Source organism: Jaculus jaculus, chromosome 12 (assembly GCF_020740685.1).
Source record: "Jaculus jaculus isolate mJacJac1 chromosome 12, mJacJac1.mat.Y.cur, whole genome shotgun sequence".
NCBI lineage: Eukaryota > Metazoa > Chordata > Mammalia > Rodentia > Dipodidae > Jaculus > Jaculus jaculus.
Window position 1 is genome coordinate 105,263,922 of NC_059113.1, and position 20,560 is coordinate 105,284,481.

General features: G+C 46.7%; 1 protein-coding gene and 1 pseudogene across 6 annotated transcripts in view; one reads left to right on the forward strand and one right to left on the reverse strand.

Moving 5' to 3' along the window:
• The window catches only part of Rapgef2 (Rap guanine nucleotide exchange factor 2), a 241,677-nt gene extending 222,817 nt beyond the window's left edge, over positions 1-18,860 (forward strand). For 5 of the 6 annotated variants that reach the window (XM_045131898.1, XM_045131901.1, XM_045131900.1 and 2 more), the window contains 5 exons: positions 2,956-3,108; positions 11,525-11,750; positions 12,544-13,103; positions 14,765-15,070; positions 16,898-18,860. In XM_045131898.1, the coding sequence (XP_044987833.1) occupies positions 2,956-3,108; positions 11,525-11,750; positions 12,544-13,103; positions 14,765-15,070; positions 16,898-16,923 (1,271 nt within the window). In that variant the 3' untranslated portion in view covers positions 16,924-18,860. The remainder of the gene's footprint in view (positions 1-2,955; positions 3,109-11,524; positions 11,751-12,543; positions 13,104-14,764; positions 15,071-16,897) is intronic. The other variant, XM_045131902.1, reaches the window with a different exon arrangement.
• On the reverse strand, positions 5,192-5,853 carry LOC105943838 (annotated as a pseudogene).
• Positions 18,861-20,560: the final 1,700 nt, after the last annotated feature.

Genomic DNA, 20,560 nt, shown 5'->3' on the forward strand with positions numbered 1-20,560 from the left:
CACGCTTTCCTGGTGGGCTCGTTACCGTGACGGCTGAGGGGAGCGCGGCGGCAGCCACGGGTGCTCGGGTGTCTGGTGAGGTACATCCAGCAGAGGTGGAGTTGTCAGTTTTCAAAGACCTCTCCGTAGTGGCCTGACTACGTTGAATTTGTGTCCAGGGGTTCCTGTCCTCTCCCATCCTTGCCAGCATTTGTTGTTGTTTGTTTTCTTGTCAATTTTAAAAAATATTTTATTTTTAATTTATTTATTTGAGAGAGAAAGATATAGTGAGTGAATGTGCCAGGGCTTCCAGCCACTGCAAACAAACTCAGATGCATGCTCCCCCTTGTGCACCTGGCTTATGTGGGATCTGGAGAGTGGAACATGGGTCCTTTGGCTTTGCAGGCAAGTGCCCTAATCCCTCCAGCCCTTGTTTTTTTTCTTGATGGTAGCCTCTCTGACTGGGTGAGATGGAAACTCATTTTAGTTTTGGTATGCATCTCTTTTATGCTAAGAATGTTGAAGTTTATTTTTTGGTTTTGTTTTAGTTTTTGGTTTTTCAAGGTAGAGTCTTGCTCTAGCCCAGTCTGACCTGGAATTCTCTGTGTAGTCTCAGGGTGGCCTCGAACTCATGGCAGTCCTCCCACCTCTGCCTCCCAAGTGCTGAATTTAAAGGTGTGCGCCACCACACCTGGCTCGGGTCCCCCCCCCCCTTGTATTTCTTGGTCATTTGCCTCTTCTTTTGAATTGTCTGTTCAACTCATTTGCCTGTTTTATTTTCTTGAATTCACTATATAGTCTGAATACTAATCCTTTTCAGTTGATTAACAGGAAAAAACATCTTCCATTCTATAGGAACAGAATCTCCTTTAATCGTGGTCACTTGTCATGGTGATGTAGGGATGAAGTAGAGACTGTGCACAGTTACTAATTTAATTTTGAGGAGGCATCGAAGTTGCTTTGTTTGCACACATTATTGATCCGAGTTTTGCCTTCTCCATGAACTGTGGACATTTCACTTGAATGATTTGTCTGGAGGAGGTTTTTCTTTTGTCCCCTGTCCTGGGGTTGGAGTGGCACCCGGGGCCTTGTGCCTTCCTGGCGTGGAGGTGAACTCTTGTTGATCACTAGTTCTGTAGCTCGGGAGCTCTAGGAACACAGCTCATGTCTGACATGTTGAGAATGGAGATCATGTGTCTTTTCTCCCATTAAAAGCAATTGAGCCAGGTATGGTGGTGCACGCCTTTAAAATGCTAGCATTTGGGAGGGTGAGGTAGGAAGATTGCTGTGAGTTGGAGATCAGCCTGAACTAGCATTGAGATCCTACCTCACAAAAACAAAACAAAACAACAACAAAACCTATTTGGGCTGAGGAGATAATCCCAGCAGTTAGAGGAGCTTGCTTGCAAAGCCTCCTGGCCAGGTTCAGTTCTCTAACCACTTACATAAAGCAAGATGCACAAAGTAACACATACATCTTGGCTCTGTTTGCAGCAGTAAGAGGTCCTGGTGCACCCATATTCATTCACTTCATTCATTCATTCAATCATTCTTCTCATCCTCCCTTTCAATTAAATAATAATTATATGTAGATACCCATGTGTGTGTATAAATTAACTAACTACTGTGTCACTCCCTTGATGTAAATAAACATCAGAATGATTTTTTAGAAGACATTTTTTCTGCTTTCTGCTACATGTAGAAGAAAATGTAAAGTCGGTGGTTGTAAAGACCTTGCTCAGTGAAAGACACATGTTGGTGGCCTGCCTCGCATTGCATGACTTAGGAAGCAGCTTGTGGTGGACCCACCTGTGCTCAGCTCTCACCCCCTATGCCTGATCAGAGAGTGGTGTTTGAGTTCAGGGAGAATCTAAGGAAAGAACAGTTACTGGATATACTTTTCCTTTTGAACACTTGTGCCTCTTTCATTTTTACCTGTGTTCACAATTTGATGTATTCATGAGTCCTCTGAAGTGTGAGTCCATCTTACTCTGTGGCGAACTTGTTCTGAGGAAGATTGTCAGTCTTCTTTTTCTCTAGAAATACTCTGTTAGCTATATTTAAGGAAAGGTGGGCCTGCCTGAATAGAAAGCTATCTCCCATTTTCCTTTAAGTCCATTTGAATTTATGAGCTTTAGAAATGTGGATAAAATATCACCTGTCATCTTAAGCTGTTAACTTTAATGTATTAAAAGTCACATGACACAAAATGCTTATTTAAAAATAGTAATTGATTTTCTTCTGCATTCTGTTTTGCGTTCTGAGCACTTTATGCAGTTTGGTAAAAGCCGCTACTAGCTGGTTGTTGGTGGCACACACCTGTGATCCCAGCACTTGCATGACTAAGGAAAAGGTGGTTATGAGTTGGGACTACAAAGCAAGGTCAGGGCAGTGTGGGATGCACAGTGAAACCCTACTTGAATAAGCAAGCAGGCATGACTAGAACCACTGTTTTTAACCAAGCGTGGCTTCCTAAGGCATAGGACCGGAACACATTCAGCATCTGAAAGATGCCGCAGTGCTTACAGGTGTGTGGGGTGCTGGCCCTGGAAACGTTTTCTGAATCCACCTGTTCAAAGTGTCTTTGTTCAGTCAAGTAATCTTTTGTACCTGAAACTTTCAGGAGCTTGTAAGAGTTATTAATACGGCTTTCTTATTGCTAAAAAGATAGTTGGGACGAGGGAGATCAGATCACCACCCCCACCCTTGCCCTGCTGGATCCTGTGTGTGTGCTTGATTGTCCCTCAGCAGAAACCTTTGCCATGGCCCCTTCCGTAAACCACAGGCAACGCACTGTCCCTACCTTTTCTGCCCTTGGCTTCTCTGATCAAGTGTTAATGCGTGGAATTTCTTAGTGCTCTTAACTTTCTTTTTTTTTTTTTTTTAATGTATTAAGATGTTTTTAATTTGGGGGATGTAATGATTCTTAACTTTCTTTGGCAAATGTGTATCTGAATTGCTGCCTTTCTTCTATAGGAATAAACTCACCACAAGCTTTAAAGAAAATCCTTTCACTCTCTGAAGAAGGGAGTTTAGAGCGTCACAAGAAACCATCAGAAGATGCGATATCAACTGCATCTTCACAGCTGTCGTCTCCGCCCACTTCTCCTCAGAGCTCTCCCAGGAAAGGTAAACTTCATGTTTCTATGGTAAAAAGTCATACGTTTCAGCTCATTAAATTTGGGTTTCTTTCTCTATCCCTTTTTCTGTTTCTCTCTGGCTCACTCTCTTGGCTAGTGTGGCTATGGATTTGTTAATCTTTTCAAGAATTCAAATCTTTGATTAATTCTATGTATTGTTCTTTTGTGTTTATTTCATTAATTCTGCCCTCCTTTATTCCTTTTTAAAAAATATTTTATTTATTTATTTGAGAGAGAGCAAGGGAAAGAGGTAGATAGAGATAGAGAGAATGGGCACTGCAGGGCCTCTAGCTACTGCAAAGGAACCCCAGATGCATGTGCCATCTTGTGCATGTAGCTTACATGGGTACTGGAGAATCAAACCTGGGCCCTTAGGACTTCCAGGCAAGTGCCTTAACCACTAAGCAATCTCTCCAGCCTCCTTTATTATTTCTTGCCATCTACTGGATTTGGGTTTGACTTCTGGTCTTTCTTTAGCCGTGATATGCTTCAGTAGCATACTTGAGAACTCTGATTTCTTTTTTTTTTTGATGATAAATTCTAAGATCAATTTTTATTTCTACAAAAAAAGCAATCAAAACAATACAAAACACATTGAAAGGATATTATTGAGTGAGCTTCAAATGGAGGTTGACTCTGCAAAGGCTCTGAGTCCAAAGGGAGTGGCATTGACATCCTGTTTCTGAGTAGGGCCAACAGCTGCTCCGAAGGAAGGGGCCAGCAGGAGCCCATGCAACCCCAGGCTGGTGTCAGCTACAAAGCAGAGTCACGCCAACTCCAATCTCCCAAAGGGTCAAACCGTGCCAAGGAAGGGCTGTGGTGGGGCTGCTACGCTGAGGAGTCGAAGCACTCCATGGCACATTCCAATGCTTGGTGATGGAGGAGCCTGGAATTTCAAAAGGACATTGTGGCTTTTGTTTTGCCTGTGATGACCAGCAGATCTTCTAACATGGCTGCAGGGAGGGGTGCTGACCTTTGGTCTAGGAGATTTTCTGGTGATAAACTCATCATACAAGTGCACAGGTCCTCAGCTGGCAGGCCCTCCCTCCAGGCCAAAGACATGGCATTGTAGGGTTTCCTACTAGGCCAGGCTGGGCACAGTTTAATCACGTACACAGACAGTGGAGTTTGCCCATTTGATCTGTTACTGTGGAAACATTTAGCCAGGGTTTTACATGAATTGGACCTCCCTTTTTCTGGAGAAGGGGTAGGAAGGACTGTGGATATTTGTTTTACAATTCTTTCAAAGGATGCTACAAATTGGCCTCAAGAGAATCTGAGTAATTGCCCAGGTACCACAAGAGAAAAGCTGAGAGCTGTTTTTTCTCCCTTGTTGAAGTCAGGGCCTGGGTCTGAAGAAGAGATTTTGTGAAAAATAATCTGAATGCAAGAAAGTGGAAAGGGAAGGGAGCCATAACTTTTTTTTTTTTAACCTTCTGGGCTAAATGTAACTTGAAGATATGGGGTAAATTTGGGCAAGAAAAGAAACACCATTCTTCTGAAGTAGATTGAAGCAGTGATTTTTTTTTTAAATATTTTTTGTTCATTTTTTATTTATTTATTTGAGAGAGACAGACACAGAGAGAAAGACAGATAGAGGGAGAGAGAGAGAATGGGCGCACCAGGGCTTCCAGCCTCTGCAAACGAACTCCAGACGCATGCACCCCCTTGTGCATCTGGCTAACGTGGGACCTGGGGAACCGAGCCTCGAACCGGGGTCCATAGGCTTCACAGGCAAGCGCTTAACCACTAAGCCATCTCTCCAGCCCAGAAGCAGTGATTTTTTAAAAAAAAATTATTATGATGATGATATCATTTATTTATTTATTTATTTGAGAGTGACAGACACAGAGAGAAAGACAGATAGAGGAAGAGAGAGAGAATGGGCGCGCCAGGGCTTCCAGCCTCTGCAAACGAACTCCAGACACGTGCGCCCCCTTGTGCATCTGGCTAACGTGGGACCTGGGGAACCGAGCCTCGAACTGGGGTCCTTATGCTTCACAGGCAAGCGCTTAACCGCTAAGACATCTCTCCAGCCCATGAAGCAGTGATTTTTAAAACGAAAGCAGAACTAGAACATCTGAAATCTTTAATCCTTTCTTTACAGGTTACCTAGACCACTTTTGATTAAGAAAACTGTAGAAAGTTAGTAACTGCCACAAGCCAACGCCAGGTGATAGCACGTGTCAGTTTTCCAGAGTCCTGCTTCGCGGGTGTCTGAATGCACTGCGGGGGTCTCTGCTCACACTTGCTGGAATCACTCACGGCAGATTTTAGTCCACAGGTCGCTTTTCCCCATATTTCTTTGTAAACTCTTCAGCATTCTTACAGAATTTTTTACGGTCCTTAGAGTATTCTTCAGCTAGGTCAGCCCGGAGGGGGTGCTCTGGCTGGGGGCCATTCACCAGTGCTATGAGGGATGGATTACTTGGTCAGTCTTGGTGGCTGGCTTCCAGTTCTCAGCACTAATCACCGGCAGGCAGACCTGCCCCTTCTCATCAATGTTTGGGTGATAGATCTTTGTTTTAAATGTGATCTTTGGTGGCTTGAATGGATACTCTGCTGGAAAGTTGATTTCAATTCTGGAGGCCCCCTTATCATAAGGAGGGTTGTCAGGAATAAGCCCTTGCCAAGTCAATAAGTTAGCTTCATCAACCTGGATGTTATGGAAGTTTTTCATTCCACATTTGCAGATCTCCTCAAGCTCCTTCATCAGCCTCCTGCTGGCCGCCATCTTGGATCTGGTGCTGCTGCTTTCCCACAATGCATCGCCCAGAACTCTGATTTCTTAATATGCGTGCTTATAGCTATAAACGTTCCTCTCAGGACTGTCCTAGCTACATCCTGAGGTTCTGGTATATTATACTATCATTTTGTTTGATTCTAGGATTTTTAAGTTTTTGTTCCTGATTTCTTCAGTGAGCCACTCTTCACTCAGAGGTGTACTGTCCACTCTCCACACGTTTCTGTAGTTTCTAAGATTGCTCTCACTGTTCTGGTAGTAGTCCACTGTGACTTGGTAGGATGCCAGGAGTTCATTTTCTCTTCCATTTGTTTGTGTTAAGGCTTGCTTGGTGGTTTCTAAGGTGATTAGTTTTAGAAAAGGTTTCATTTGCTGCTGAAAATAATATGTATTCCTTATCAGTTGCATAAAATATCAAGTAGATATTTGCTAAATTCAGTTGATGGATAGTATAATTTAGCTCTGAGGGTTATCTGTTGGTTCTTAATGGAAGACCTATGTATATGTGAAGATGGGGTATGGAAGTCTCCCACTTTTACTGTGTCAGGACCTATGAGGTCTTTTATGTATTTTGGTATTTGTTTTATGAAGTTGGGAGCCCAAAGATTTAATATCTAAACAGTTAAACAGTTACATCTTCCTGAACCATTGTTCCCTTTATTAATGTTCAGCACTCTCTCCAGCTCATCTGACTAGTGTAGGTTCAAAGTCTTCTCTATCAGACGTGAGTTGCTGTGCCAGCTTATTAATGGTTTCATTTGCTTGGTAAGTCGAATCTCCATTTTGGGTATCTTTGCTTGTTATGTGAGTTCCTTGGAGACAGCAGATGGTTGGATCTTCCTTCAGAATCCAGTTAATCAGCCTGCTTCTTTTAACTGGTGATTTAAGGCCATTTGTATCTTAGGTGTTCATTTGAAAAGGTTTTGAGGGCTAGAGAGATGGCTTAGCGGTTAAGCACTTGCCTGTGAAGCCTAAGGACCCCGGTTTGAGGCTCGATTCCCCAGGACCCACGTTAGCCAGATGCACAAGGGGGTGCACGCATCTGGAGTTTGTTTGCAGTGGCTGGAGGCCCTGGCACGCCCATTCTCATTCGCATTCTCCCTCCCTCCCTCCCTCCCACCCTCCTCCTCTCTCTGTCACTTTCAAATAAATAAATAAAAATAAAAACAAAAAAAATAAAAAAGAAGGGAGGAGGATACTTAATAGGTTGATATTGTACATATGTAATTACAATGAATGTAATGGGGAGGTAATATGATGGAGAATGGAATTTCAAATGGGAAAGTGTGGGGGTGGGGAGGGAGGGAATTACCATGGGATATATTTTATAATCATGGAAAATGTTAATAAAAAATTTTAATTTAAAAAAAAAGAAAAAGAAAAGGTTTTGATGTTCGTGTTGTTTCTGATGGTTGATTTGTACGTCTTTTTCTTCCTTTCTTGGCAGGGTTAGAGGTTTCCTTGCTTAGTCTTTTGGATGGAGTTGACTCCCAAACTTTCCAAGTTTCCTCCCGTGAAGTATATTTCCCGAGTTCTCATGGGAGAACCTGTCTTCTATATGTGGTATTCCTTGAGGAATGTCCATCTCACAGGGCTTGCCTTACCTTGACTTTGGCTTGTCCTAAAATAGGCTAATTTCTGCATCAATCTGAAGAGGTCGCTTTGCTGGGTATGGTGATCCTGTTTGACAGTTGTGTCTTGCCAGGGCTTGAAGTGTGCCACCCGTGCCCTCCTGGCTTCTGCGGTTCCTGACACTGGCGTTGTTATGCTGACGGAGAGCTGATGTTTTTCTGATGTCTCTGCTGGGTGTGGAGCTAGTGTTTCCCTCATGGATTTTCCTTTGCTCTGTATTTTTGACATGGTCAGAGTTCTTCTGTATGATGCTCTGAATGCTTCTGTGTTTGGCTATCTGTTTCCTTTTATGAGTTTGGGATATTCTCAGCTATAATTTCATTTAATAAATTGTGTAGACCTCCTTCTTCCCCAGGATTGGGTTTGGTCTCTTGAACGTGTCTCAGGCATGGTCACGGCAGTTGGGGCTGTCTTCGTAAGTTCCGTCACCGTGTGTTTGGCGTGTTCCTGTCGTGGCCTCTGCTCCGTCCCTGCGCGTCAGTCTTCTGCTCCTCCTGCGCTGCCCGTGGCGCTTCCCGCTCTGCTTATTTGATGCTTCGCTCAGTTCCAGAATATTCATTCTTTTTCAGCATCTCGGTTTTCTTGCTGAAACTTTTCCCCATCTTTTTAAAGTTTTTCTCCAAGTTACTGATTATTTTATCCACTTTGGTAACTGTCATGTCTACATCCTGAGCTGATTTCATCATTTGTGGGTTTGAGCCCCTGTGGGGTGACCAGTCCTTCTAGAAGTGGTAACTGAAATCTCCTTCTGGCATCGCAGCTCTCTCACCTTTGCACACTGCACACACACAGGGCGCACTTTACACATGTCACATGCAGAACAATAAAAAGACAGCAAGAGAGATAATTTAAGTGCAAATCATACACACAGTTAGCAGTCATGAAGTGGAAGGGCCGTTCCCTGTCAGCGTTTCTTCCTGGTTGGAGAGGGCTGCCCATCTTTACCTTAGCTCTGTCCGTCAGGACATCGCGTCACACTCCCGTGTCCACATAGCTTCTTCCCGCCCTGGCCGGGGTGGGCTGCGGAGAACCTCTGAGCTCCACACACCGCTTCACCTCTGCCACGGTTTCCAGGCCACTGCTCCCATCGGGCTGCTCTCCACGTTCTGCACCCTGCTGCACTGCTCCAGAGGTCGGTCTCTGGCTTGGCCTGGCGCCGGCAGGAGAGGAGGTGGGGCGGGGGAGTGGTGAGCGCTGCCATTCTCGGCTTCAGACTTCCGTTTCTCTTGTCCTGGGTGGTGTCCAGGGCTGACTGTGCTCTGCCTTCCTTTCCCAGCACACTCAGTTCTGCCTCCCCTGTGGTATTTCTCTTTAACATACTTTTTAAAATCTTTTTTTTTTTTGGGGGGGGGGTTTCGAGGTAGGGTCTCACTCTGGTCCAGGCTGACCTGGAATTAACTCTGTAGTCTCAGGGTGGCCTTGAACTCACGGCGATCCTCCTACCTCTGCCTCCCGAGTGCTGGGATTAAAGGTGTGCGCCACCATGCCCGGCAAAATCATTATTTTTTAATTTTTTTGTATTTATTTATTTATTTATTTGAGAGCGACAGAGAGAGAAATAGGCAGATAGATACAGAGAATGGGTGCACCAGGGCTTCCAGCCACTGCAGATGAACTCCAGGCGCATGCGCCCCCTTGTGCATCTGGCTAACATGGGTCCTGGGAATCGAGCCTGGATCCTTTGGCTTTGCAGACAAGCACTGTGACTGCCAACCCATCTCTCAAGCCCCTGATGCCACACTTCTAGTAGATGGTGTTCAGTGTGTAACTATGTAAAATCTTGATCTGGACTTTTTGTATAAGATACGGTCTTGCTGCATAGTCCTGGCTTTGTGGTCCGGGCTGCCTTCAGTCTTGTGGTTGTCATCCTGCCTCTGTCTCCCAAGTGCTGGCCTTACCAGCATGTGCCAGCCCAACCAGCAGCAAAACCTTTCTGATTTCTTATTGATCATAAGTATAGGAAAAATTCTTTTTATACTAAAATTTGTTACAACGAAATTCTATCTTACTACATTAATACAGAGAAGAGGGCCTTGAAAACATTTACAATGAATGTTTCTGATTTGTTTATTTTTTCACTGTACTAATATGGGTCTTGATCACCTTTCTCATTGTATTTGGGAATCACTCAGTCATAACAGGTAGCTATTTAGTTTTTCCTGCAGTAGAGCTAAAATGGCTAATAAAGGATTCTGTCTCAGTGACGCAACCAAGCCAGCCTGTCCCCACCCGCTGGGAGCTCTGCACCACATGCGGTGTGGCTCCGTCTCTGCCCGGCTCGTCCGCCTGCGGGCGGCACCAGAAGTCAGCTGGCGCCTTTCGGCTCAGGCAGTTGAACTTAAGTAGCTCCTCTCCTCTTCTCTTTCCTTCCCCTTCCCCCTCCTGGAAGTGAGAACTGCAGCTCTGGTGACTGTGCTCTCCTGGGGCCCGCGGGTAGGTGGAGTTTCTAGACAGAAAAGTGGGTGGGAGTGGGAAGATGGCTCACGACTTAAAAGAAGTGGGAGCATCCCTCCCACCTTTAAGTGCTGACCCAGAACGGTGTCTCCAGGGATGTTTGTTGTTGAGCGGGCTTCCCAGCGCAGAATCTCAGTCTTGGTTAGAAGCTGCAGTGTGCTGGATACAAAGACGTTTCACACATGAGCAGGCTGTGGCCCTGGAGATGGCTCAGCTGTGGGTGGTGCTTGCTTACAGAGCCTGCCAGCCTGTGTTCATTTCCCCAGTACCCACATAATGCCAGGTGCACAAAATGGCATTTGCATCTGGAGTTCATTTGTAGTGGCAAGAGGTCCTGGCACACCCATTCTTTCTCTGTCTCTGCTCACAAATTAAAAACTAATTTTAAATAAATGAGCATGCTAAAGCTTTTCAAGACTGATGCAGCCTTTAAAAAACTACATCAGGAATCAGAAGTTGACATTTAACCTGGCCACGTGAAGGTCATCAGGCTTTGTTGGTGGTGAGTGCTTTGTGGAGGACATGGAAGATGCTTGTGAGCAGGTGTGGCAGGCTGCTAATCACAGCACCAAGGAGGCTGAGGCAGGAGAGGAGGGTCTTGAGTCGAGGCCAGCCTGGGTGACACAGCAGACCCTTTCTCAGAACAGAAAGGGAACTTGACATTGAATATAATTATATCAGTTTAATATGAAATGCTTAGTAATGTTTCAGGGAAAAAAAGAGTGCTGAGGGGCTTGGAAATGCCTCACTACAATCACCAGGGCAGTGGGCAGGGAGCGAGTGGAGTCGGTAGCGTGCCTGCCGCACACACCCGGGACCTGAGCTCAGGAAAGCAGCGCTGGGTGTGGTGGAGGGAGCCTCTGCTCCGGACCCGGGAAGGTGGGAGCTCACTGGTCAGCCAGTCTAACCTAATTGGTGACCTCAAGGCCAGTGAGAGACCCATTTCTAGTAATGACTGAGCGGGAGTCTTTCCAGACAGGAACAATCTGCGGGAATTTTACAGCGCTCGACTGGGGGAAAATGCATAATAATGTCATTCAGCCAATACATTATGAATGTTGAAAAACTGACAAAAATCCAAAGGAATCTTGTTCAGGTGTTATTATTTTTGTTTGTCCACTTAAAATTTTAAGTCCATGCACCTTTCCAGTGAATTACGGCTTGCCCCATTCTAACAATTGAAAGCTGAGTTGAAAACAATATCATTGACTTTACAGTTTGGCTGGAGGTGGTCACACTTGTAAGCCTATGCTGTGACTGGAACCCAGGGCTTCAGGCACACCAGACAAAGTGCTCGAGCTCTGTGGTGCATCCTCCCGCCGAGTGTCTTCTGTGTGGATGGTAGTAGTCTAAGGATGGCCAGGGACACAAGAACAGCCACGCGGTCACGTGATCGCTCCTCCTTGACCTGGCTTGTAGAATGGTGCGTGTGCCTGCCCCCTCTAACCTTTGACTTTGTCATTTAAGCTCCAGTGCAGGAAGAAGTTTCAAAGATTTCACTTCTGGTGACATCGCCTTTCTGTTTCCATCTGCAGAACCTAAAGTGTCTAATCGCTGTGTTTACGTTTCCCTGCAGGCTACACTCTAGCTCCCAGTGGTACTGTGGATAATTTTTCGGATTCTGGTCACAGTGAAATTTCTTCACGATCCAGCATTGTCAGCAATTCTTCTTTCGACTCGGTGCCAGTCTCGCTGCATGATGACCGGCGCCAGAGGCATTCGGTCAGCATTGTGGAGACCAACCTAGGTGTGGGCAGGATGGACCGGCGGACCCTGATTGAGCCCGATCAGTACAGCTTAGGGTGGGTGTCTGCCCCTTGCCCTCTTTTCCACCTCTGCTCCCGTGTCTCTGAACGGCGGTCCTTTATTGAGGGTCATTTTTATTGCACAGGCACTTGACTTGTGTTTTTTCTTCAGTGGCCACCGTGTTTCTGTGCTGGAGGGAAGGGGGCCTTCAGGACATACTCCAGTTCCTTTGCATGAGCTGCCTTCCATGAGTAACTGGAGTATGTGCCCTTAACCTTGTGAGGAAAGTTGCTGTCTGCCTTAGCTCACTGTGCACATGAGCAACATGGCCAGCCCAGCCGCTCTGCGGAGACAGCTGCTGTTGCGGGCACCTCGCGTTACTGATCAGAGGAGAGGGTTGATTCTGGCTTTCAGTCTCCAGGGGACGCTCTGTGATGGCAGAGAGCAGGGGCTGGTGGGCAAGACCTGTGCCAGAGCAGGTGAAGAGCAGCAGGGCGGGGGGCGGAGCTCCCACTGGCAAGCTAGGTGGGAGAGCTCAGAGTACGCCCCACGACTCGCCCCTCCAGCAAGGCTCCACCTCCCAAATAGCCGCCAGCTGGGGACCAAGCATTGAAAACATGTTCATGGGGGACGCTTGATTCAAACCAGCACAGCTGCCTTGCTGGAAAAATGAGAGGCTCCACCACACGTGGTGGTTTATGCTCATTAATCCAGCTCTTGGGAGGCTGGTCAGTTCAAGGCTAGAGCTGGCTGCATAGTAAGCTCTTGTCTCAAAGTAACAACACAGAACAGCAACAGAAGGGTGTTGAACGGCCTTGCCTCTTCTTTTCCTTTGTTTCGGCTGCATAGGCCCTATGCCCCAGTGTCTGAGAGCCGAGGACTCTACGCTGCTGCTACAGTCATCTCTTCTCCCAGCACAGAGGAGCTTTCCCATGACCAGGGGGACCGCGCCTCGCTGGACGCCGCCGACAGCGGGCGCGGAAGCTGGACCTCATGCTCGAGCGGCTCCCACGATAACATTCAGACCATCCAGCACCAGAGGAGCTGGGAGACACTGCCGTTTGGGCACACTCACTTTGACTATTCAGGGGATCCCACAGGTATATGGGCCTCCAGTAGCCATATGGACCAAATCATGTTCTCTGATCATAGCACACAGTATAGCAGGCAGCATCCAAGTAGAGAGAGTCTGGACCAGGCCCAATCGCGGGCGAGCTGGGCGTCTTCCACGGGCTACTGGGGAGAAGACTCAGAAGGTGACACGGGCACAATCAAGCGGAGGGGTGGCAAGGATGTCTCCATTGAGGCAGAAAACAGCAGCATGGCACCTGTGACCACTGAGGAAACCAAACCTGTCCCCATGCCTGCCCACATAGCCGTGACGGCGAGCACCACAAAGGGGCTCCTTGGTGAGTGTGAATCAGGCGCCTTGGGCTGGGCCACGGCTGTCAAGTAGTTCTTTCGGAAATCACTGCATACTGTTGAGTCCACCCTCATTTCACCCATTGCTGTACACGCATTCCAGATTTAACAGTGAGGCTGGATTGTGAAAGGAGTAATTAGGTGCATGTAGTTAAGTGTTAACTGACCCTTAGCTCTCCAGTCAGTACTGTGAGTGTTAACTAGTTGTCTTTTTTCCATTCCACTTGAGCATTACGAAGATGAAGGTCTGTTCTTCTTGGAGGAGTGTTCTTTTCTTTCATTGAGACTTCTGAAAATACATTTTTTAAATACCTCAGCCAGGCATGGTGGCACACACCTTTAATCCTAGTACTTGGGAGGCAGAGGTAGGAGGAGCACTGTGAGTTCGAGGCCACTCTGAGACTACATAGTGAATTCCAGGTCGGTCAGCCTGGGCTAGAGAGAAACCCTACCTTGGAAAACCACACAGAAAAAGTATCATCAGTGTTTGTTACACGCACCCTTGAATTTGAACTAAAGAAATGCTCTGTGCAGCAGTGAGAACTGAGGAGGCTGTGAGGAGTAAGAGTGGGGAGGCGGCAGGAGCTGGGAGGCCCCTGTGCATCCTCGTCAAGCCCCGACTTGTGCCGTTTGTTCCCGTGTGAATACGCCTAATGATCGCTGCATGAGGGCTTGGTCCGAAAGTGAACAGACTTCTGTAAAGTACTCAATGCATGAGCACCCGAGAGATGCAGGGGTCCTTACTGATAGATGGCAAAGCTGGTGTGTCCCCCAGCCCCAACTGCTAGAACATGCACATTAGCTGATGTAGATTATAGAGTGTAGAGTGGATGTAACCATTGCAGGTGGCACTTTCACTGATGGGGAAATTGTGGCTATTTTGCCACACAAAAGGTCAGGTCATGAGTGGGTATCAAAATTAGTATCCCTTTAAGACGAACAAAGAGATGACAGTCAAATGTATTCTTAGAGTGGTTCAAGCACTTTCTGTTAACTGATTCTCAGAAGTTCTATTGCAGTGATTTTAGTTCATCACAGCTGAATCTAGAAAAAGGAAACAAAGCCTTAGTATTACTTACATCACAATTTCATGTTGTGCATCACAAACATTAATGAGTAAAATAACTTTCATAAAAACAAGCACCATTTAGTTTCTATGAGATTTTTTTTAATTGGTGCCCCTTTTTTTTCTATGACTTTTCCACTTTTATTTTAATTCACTGTTTTCCTAAGTGAATCCTAGACTCCTGAAAAAAGGTGGAGTTGACGCATAGCCTGTTCATAATGGGCAAAGCCCCACAAAAATGGAATTCCTTTGTGTCAGGGGCCAGGGAGTGAGGGGGAAAGGCTGGTGTTCACCAGCACTGGCACGGCCAGGCATGTTGGTGGGCACATTCTGTGCCTGGCTTTGCTCTAATAGTCACACGAACTCCACGGGCAAGTTTGTCAAGTGTTCCCCGGGGTACACTTGAGGCTTGTAGACGAGCTTTGAAATCCAGTGGCCAGGCTGTGCAGGAGCCCTGCTCATGGAGCCACGGGCCTCATTTCCATCCCACCCCACCCGGCATGCTCGCGCGCACTGTCAGCTGTGCGGGAGCGGTCACCGTTCACAGGCATCTGCGGTGAGATGTTCTCCATGTCTCCACAGCACGGAAGGAGGGCAGGTACCGGGAGCCCCCGCCCACCCCACCAGGGTACGTTGGCATCCCCATCACCGACTTCCCCGAGGGGCATGCGCACCCAGCCAGGAAGCCCCCGGACTACAATGTGGCTCTGCAGAGATCCCGCATGGTGGCGCGCTCCGCGGAGGGGCCGGGGCCGTCCCCATCCCCGGTGCAGGCACAGCCTGTGGCCCCCAGCAGGCCCGGCAGCAAGCCCCAGTGGCACAAGCCCAGCGAGTCCGACCCACGCCTGGCCGCCTACCAGCCTCAGGGCTTCTCCGCCGAGGAGGAAGGTGCGTGCAATTCCTGGTCTGAGACCCCAGCTCAGGCTCACGCCGGGCTTGCTGGGCAGCCGTCCTGGTTTTCCTTTCTAAATGATGTAGAGATGCCAAAGATGACCCAAGGGTCGCTTGAATATCATGTGCACAGGACTGGATCTCTTCTAGTTTTATTTGTTGATTTCTTGTTTGTTCCTCACACTGGAGCCCAGGTGCTAGGCAGGTGCAGCCTGAGCTGTTTCCCGGCCTAGAACTCTTCCCCGTTCTTGGTAGAAAATGAAGTCTTTCTGTGTCTCTGCCTTCAGGATAACGATAAAGGGCTGAAGAGATGGCTCAGGTGTTAAACGCTCTTGCCCAGGTTCGATTCCTAAGTATCCATGTAAAGCCAGATGTGCAAAATGGTGGGTGCCGGCATCTGGAGCTTGTGTGCAGTGATAAGAGGCCTTGGTGCATCAATTCTCATTCTGCCCCTCCCCTTCCCTGGAAATAAATAAAAATGACTTTTTTTAAGAAGAAAGAAGAAAGAAAATCCTCAGAATTTAGAACACAGGTGGCTGTCTTCTATGGAGTTACTACATCTGGACAGTCAGGGTGTGGGACTCAACTGGAAATAAAAAGCCAGTGAAGGGTTGTATAAGGTTTTCTCTTTCTGCAAATCTGCTGGCCTGCGCAAGATTGAGGACAGGAGGAAAGAGTATGCCTCCCACTGTTTTTATTTATTCGAATGAGAGGGACAGAGAGCGAGGAAGAGTGTAGGTGTCCAGGGCTTCTTGCCACCGCGGACGCGCTCCAGGCGTCTGTGCTGCTTTGCGTACCTGGTTTCCTAGGATCCTGGGGAGTTGAGCCTGGGTCCTCCTGCGTTGCGAGCAGGTGCCTTTAACCACTGAGTCACGGCTTCCGCCCTCCTACCACCTCTTTTAAGTTTGATTGTAGTGTGTCATAAAAAGACCAAAACATCATTAAATTTTTTTCATCATCTTATAATGAAATAAATACTAACATTTTTATATACTCTTCTGGACTTCTGCATACGCACTTGTAGTATAAAAAGCAGCATGCTGTTCTGCATCACTTTTCCATTTATTACTAAGAGCTTTCCAACCAATAATCAAACAAACATACAATGAGTGCAATGTGTTCATTACTGCTTTGAGAACAGGGTCTTATCTCAAAAAGAGTAGTCTCCTGCTCTTGCCTCAACTCTCCTAAGTGCTGAGATTATAGACTTAAATCATCACCGCACTCTTTCTAATAGTATGCCTATATGTTTAAAGGTACACATCGTATGTCCCTTTAAACTGGTTAATAGTTGCCTAGAAAATACTGTAAGTGGCTATATTAAGTATATACACATGTATATATTTTCTTTTGTATTTTTTTTTTTTGCTTTTTTAAAGTACATATTTATTTGAGAGAAAGAGCAAGACAGATAGAGAACGGACACACCAGGTCCTCTTGCCACTGCACACTCCAGATACGTGCTCTACTTGCACATCTGGGTTTATGTGGGTACTGGGCACTGGAACCTGGGCCGTCACGCTTTGCAAGCAAATGCCTTTAACCCCACTGAACCATCTCTTCCACCCTGTTTGTGGTTTTGGGTTTTTTTGTTGTTGTTGTTGTTTTGTTGGTTTCTTTTTAAAAAAAAAAGGGGGGGGATCTCACCCAGACCTCAGTGATCCTCTGGTCCCTCAGCTTCCCAAGCGCTAGGACTACAGGTGTGTACCACCGTGCCTGGCTGACACACGGTTTTCATGTAGCACACTCGTGAACGAACTTGCCATAGCGTAGATGTTTGCTTACTTGTTGATGTTCCACCGCCTCCCCCTGCTTTGTTTGCAGAAGATGAACAAGTGTCTGCTGTGTGAAGCTCGGCCTTCTTGACCCAGAGCGAGCCACGTGAAGGAGCCCACGGAGACGGCCTGACCAGTGGAGCCTTGGCACGCACATCCTGAGGATGCTGGACCAGTTTGCCTCCTTCCCTGCCTTAAAAGCAGCATGGGGCCTCTTCTCCCCTTCTTCCTTCCCCCTTGCATGTGAAATACTGTGAAGAAATTGCCCCGGCACTTTTCAGACTTTGTTGCTTGAAATGCACAGGGCAGCAACCTCTGAGCTCCTGCCGTTGCTAACCTGTCACGCCACGCAGTATCATCGGATTCCAGGATCCCACGTGGCCACAGGCCATCCCTCTGCCTGCCCTTCTCACTTCCTGGAAGGAGTGTCCAGCCTTCCTCTGAGACTTCAGTCCAGTCCTGGCTCACTCTCTGCCTCACAGGAGAAGAGAGATCCAGCCATGGAGCCACTTGGGGCCTTGAACCCACCATGGAAGACAAATATTTTGAGTACAGTGCTTGTTCACGTGTTTACAATATTCTTTTTTTTATATATAAATGAGTTTAAAAGATTATGTTCAGAGAGTAAATATTATATCCACTTAATGATTACAGTATTATTTTGAACCTTTAGTAGCATTGCCAGTCTGGGTTTCTAAAAAACCAAATATGCCGGACAGGGTGTGGCCACAGCAAGAAGGGAAGACCTGGCTTATGGCCTTGTCTTCCGCGTACTTCTGGCCTCACCTGTGAAGTGCCCTATCCCGGAAGCCGCAAATGTTAGCCAATCACTTGACTACCGAGACTCCTCGTCCCCTCCTCTCCCAGTGGGTGGGGCTCTCCTTAAAACTGTTTGCACATGGCCAGGGAGGGCTCTAGGACCCTTGTGTTCCGTCGGAGCCTGGTGAAGGCAGGATCTGTTGTTTGAGGGTGTAGTCCCACTCAGCTGAGATGGATGGCAACCCTTTTTTTTTTTTAAGTTATGTTTGAATTTTGTTCATTTGGAGTTTTAGAGCTTTTTTTTTTTTTTAAGAGACGTGTATAACTGGACAGCATGGCATGGAAGCAGCTTGGGATGTTGGAGCTGACGCCAGCGGCAACACCGCTCTTTCAGAATAGCTTCCAGGGACTGAGTCCTGGCACGCACGCAAGGACCACACGTGTGGTTAGCCAAGCCGGCCTTTCAAGGCAGGCCCGTCCCCAAGGGCTGACCTGCAAGTGGCTTCATGAGGTCACACATACAGAAGGCCTCGTGTAGTGACCATCTGCTCACAGCTGCTATGAACCCTAGAGTGACTGAAAGTGGCCCCACCACTCTATCTTTTTTGCACAGACTCCGGAAAAGTGAAGGCTGCCAATCCGAGTAAAACTCATGTGAGGAACTGCTGGTCTGGGATTTTTTTTCCATTGAATTCACTAATCATATTGATCAGTGGATAAATGTAAATAGCTCCAAATTTTTAAGTCGAATTGCAGTGTTTTTTTCACTGTATCAAACATTATCAGTGCTTTATTTAATAATTCTACGTCATGGCGTTTGTCTCCTTGCTTATATATTACATTGTCAGTTATGCATTTGTAATTTTACATGTAATATGCATTATTTGCCAGTTTTACTCTATAGGCTATGGACCTCATGTGCATATAGAAAGAAAGCTAGCTCTACCACCAGTTGCACAAACGTTATCTAACCATTACGAAAGCGTAGAAAATAGGACTGCTCGTCTCGGTTCACTCTGTGTTGTCGAGTGCAGAATGTACCGTTAACTGGAGATTTCCTCATGCCTTTGATACTACTTGTACCTGTATGTCTTTTAGAAAGACATTGGTGGAGTCTGTACCCTTTTGTATTTTCATACAATAATTGTACATACTGGTTCTATTTTTGTTGAAGACGTAGAAACGCACTATGTTTATGCTTCTACTCCCAGTCTGCACAGGCTGGGGAGTAAATAAATACAACATAAAGCTGGGCCTGGGCTCTGAGTGAGTAGTGCACGCTCTTTTTACTGAAGGGTGGCCGAGGTCATTGGCTGCATGCAGCATCGTGTCCTGAAGAAGCCAAGGAGGTTAGCCTCTTGCTTGGTAGAACCTCCTGACAGCCTCCTCTTTCAGTAGGCTTTTTAACTTACTCAAAGAAATGAATGTTGACACCGGCCAAGCCTTGTTCTCTCAGTGTGTCTTGAAGTTCAGTGAAAAGTGAACATTTACAAGACATTCCTGCAGCATCTTTCTGTACTTTCTCCCAGTGAAAAAAATCACTCATGGTATTTTGATTTCCTGGTATACAGAGAAGTTCGATTGGCACTCATGCAGTGATCCCCAAGAGAACAAAGTCTGTCTGTTGTGGAACTTCCGACAAGTTTTCTCTTAATGCCAGGGATTGAGCCCAGGGTCTTGTGAATGATAGGCAAGCTTTGTCTACCACTGAGGTGAAAGATTTCTAATGAGTGTAAGTGTGAAGATACTTCAGTAATCCACGGGCCAATTACACTTTTAAGTGGTAAACTTGGTGAAGTAGCACCCGGAGGTCAAAGGTTCCACCTTCAAAAAGACCTCAGGACAAATTAAGCAAGAATGAGAGTGTATGCAGCGCATGTGAGAGATGAGGAAAGAGGAAGGGGTCAGGGCGGAGTGGGAATGTGGAAGGACGTGTGAGTGACAGGAAGTGAGGGGAAGTGGAGAGGAATGGGTCAGGGTGGAGAGAGTGTGGAAGGCGAGTGAGAGACCAGGAAGTGAGGAGGTGGAAGAGGAAGGGGTCAGGGTGGAGAGTGTGTGGAAGGACGTGAGAAACCAGGAAGTGAGGGAAGTGGAAGATGAAGGCTCATACTGAGAGAAATTTTCCACCAGCCAAGCATAGATGTCTTTTTGAGATAGTTATGCTAGGAATTTTGTTGAAATATGAAAATCCAGCCACCAAAATGATCTGGAGAATTGAAAAGTTTTCATTCTAGTGTTTTACCTACCTGGTATTTTCGAGAGTTACTTCTTTATTCATTCCTTTCTGAGTTCTGTTAAAAGTGGACAATGAAGCCAGGCATGGTGGCACACACCTTTAATCCCAGCACTCAGGAGGCAGAGGTAGGAGGATCGCTGTGAGTTTGAGGCCACCCTGAGAATATAGGGTGAATTCCAGGTCAGCCTGGACTAGAGTGAAAACCCTGCCTCAAAACAACAACAACAACAACAAAAAAAAAAAAAAACAAGTGGATAGTGACCTGTGATCTGCCTGACCATTTGGGACCCACCAACTGCTGGTGAGTTTCCTCTCAGCTTGTCCCAGACCCAACCAGACTGAGCTGTGTGGAGAACCCCCCCTCCCCCAGCCCATCCTCTCCACAGGCTCCTTTTCCACAGGCCAGGAGCTCTTTGACCTGTCTTTCCTGCCCTTGGCATGGCTTTTCCAGGCCCACCCTATGGGCTCTCAAGCCATATGGGTGTCTTTCCTTGGTTCCTACACTTCCCTAGCTATAGTTCCCTAAATAAATGTAATAATAATTTTTAAAAAGTGAACAATGACAAGTTAACATTTTTTGTTTTATTCCCCCTCTGTATTTTAAGCAACCTTTGTGTAGCAAAAGATTTCCACTTAAGGCTTTCAAGAAGCAGGTTCTTGCCAGGTGTAACCAGTGACAGGTGTGGTAAAGTACTCACTGCTCATGACTACCTGAGT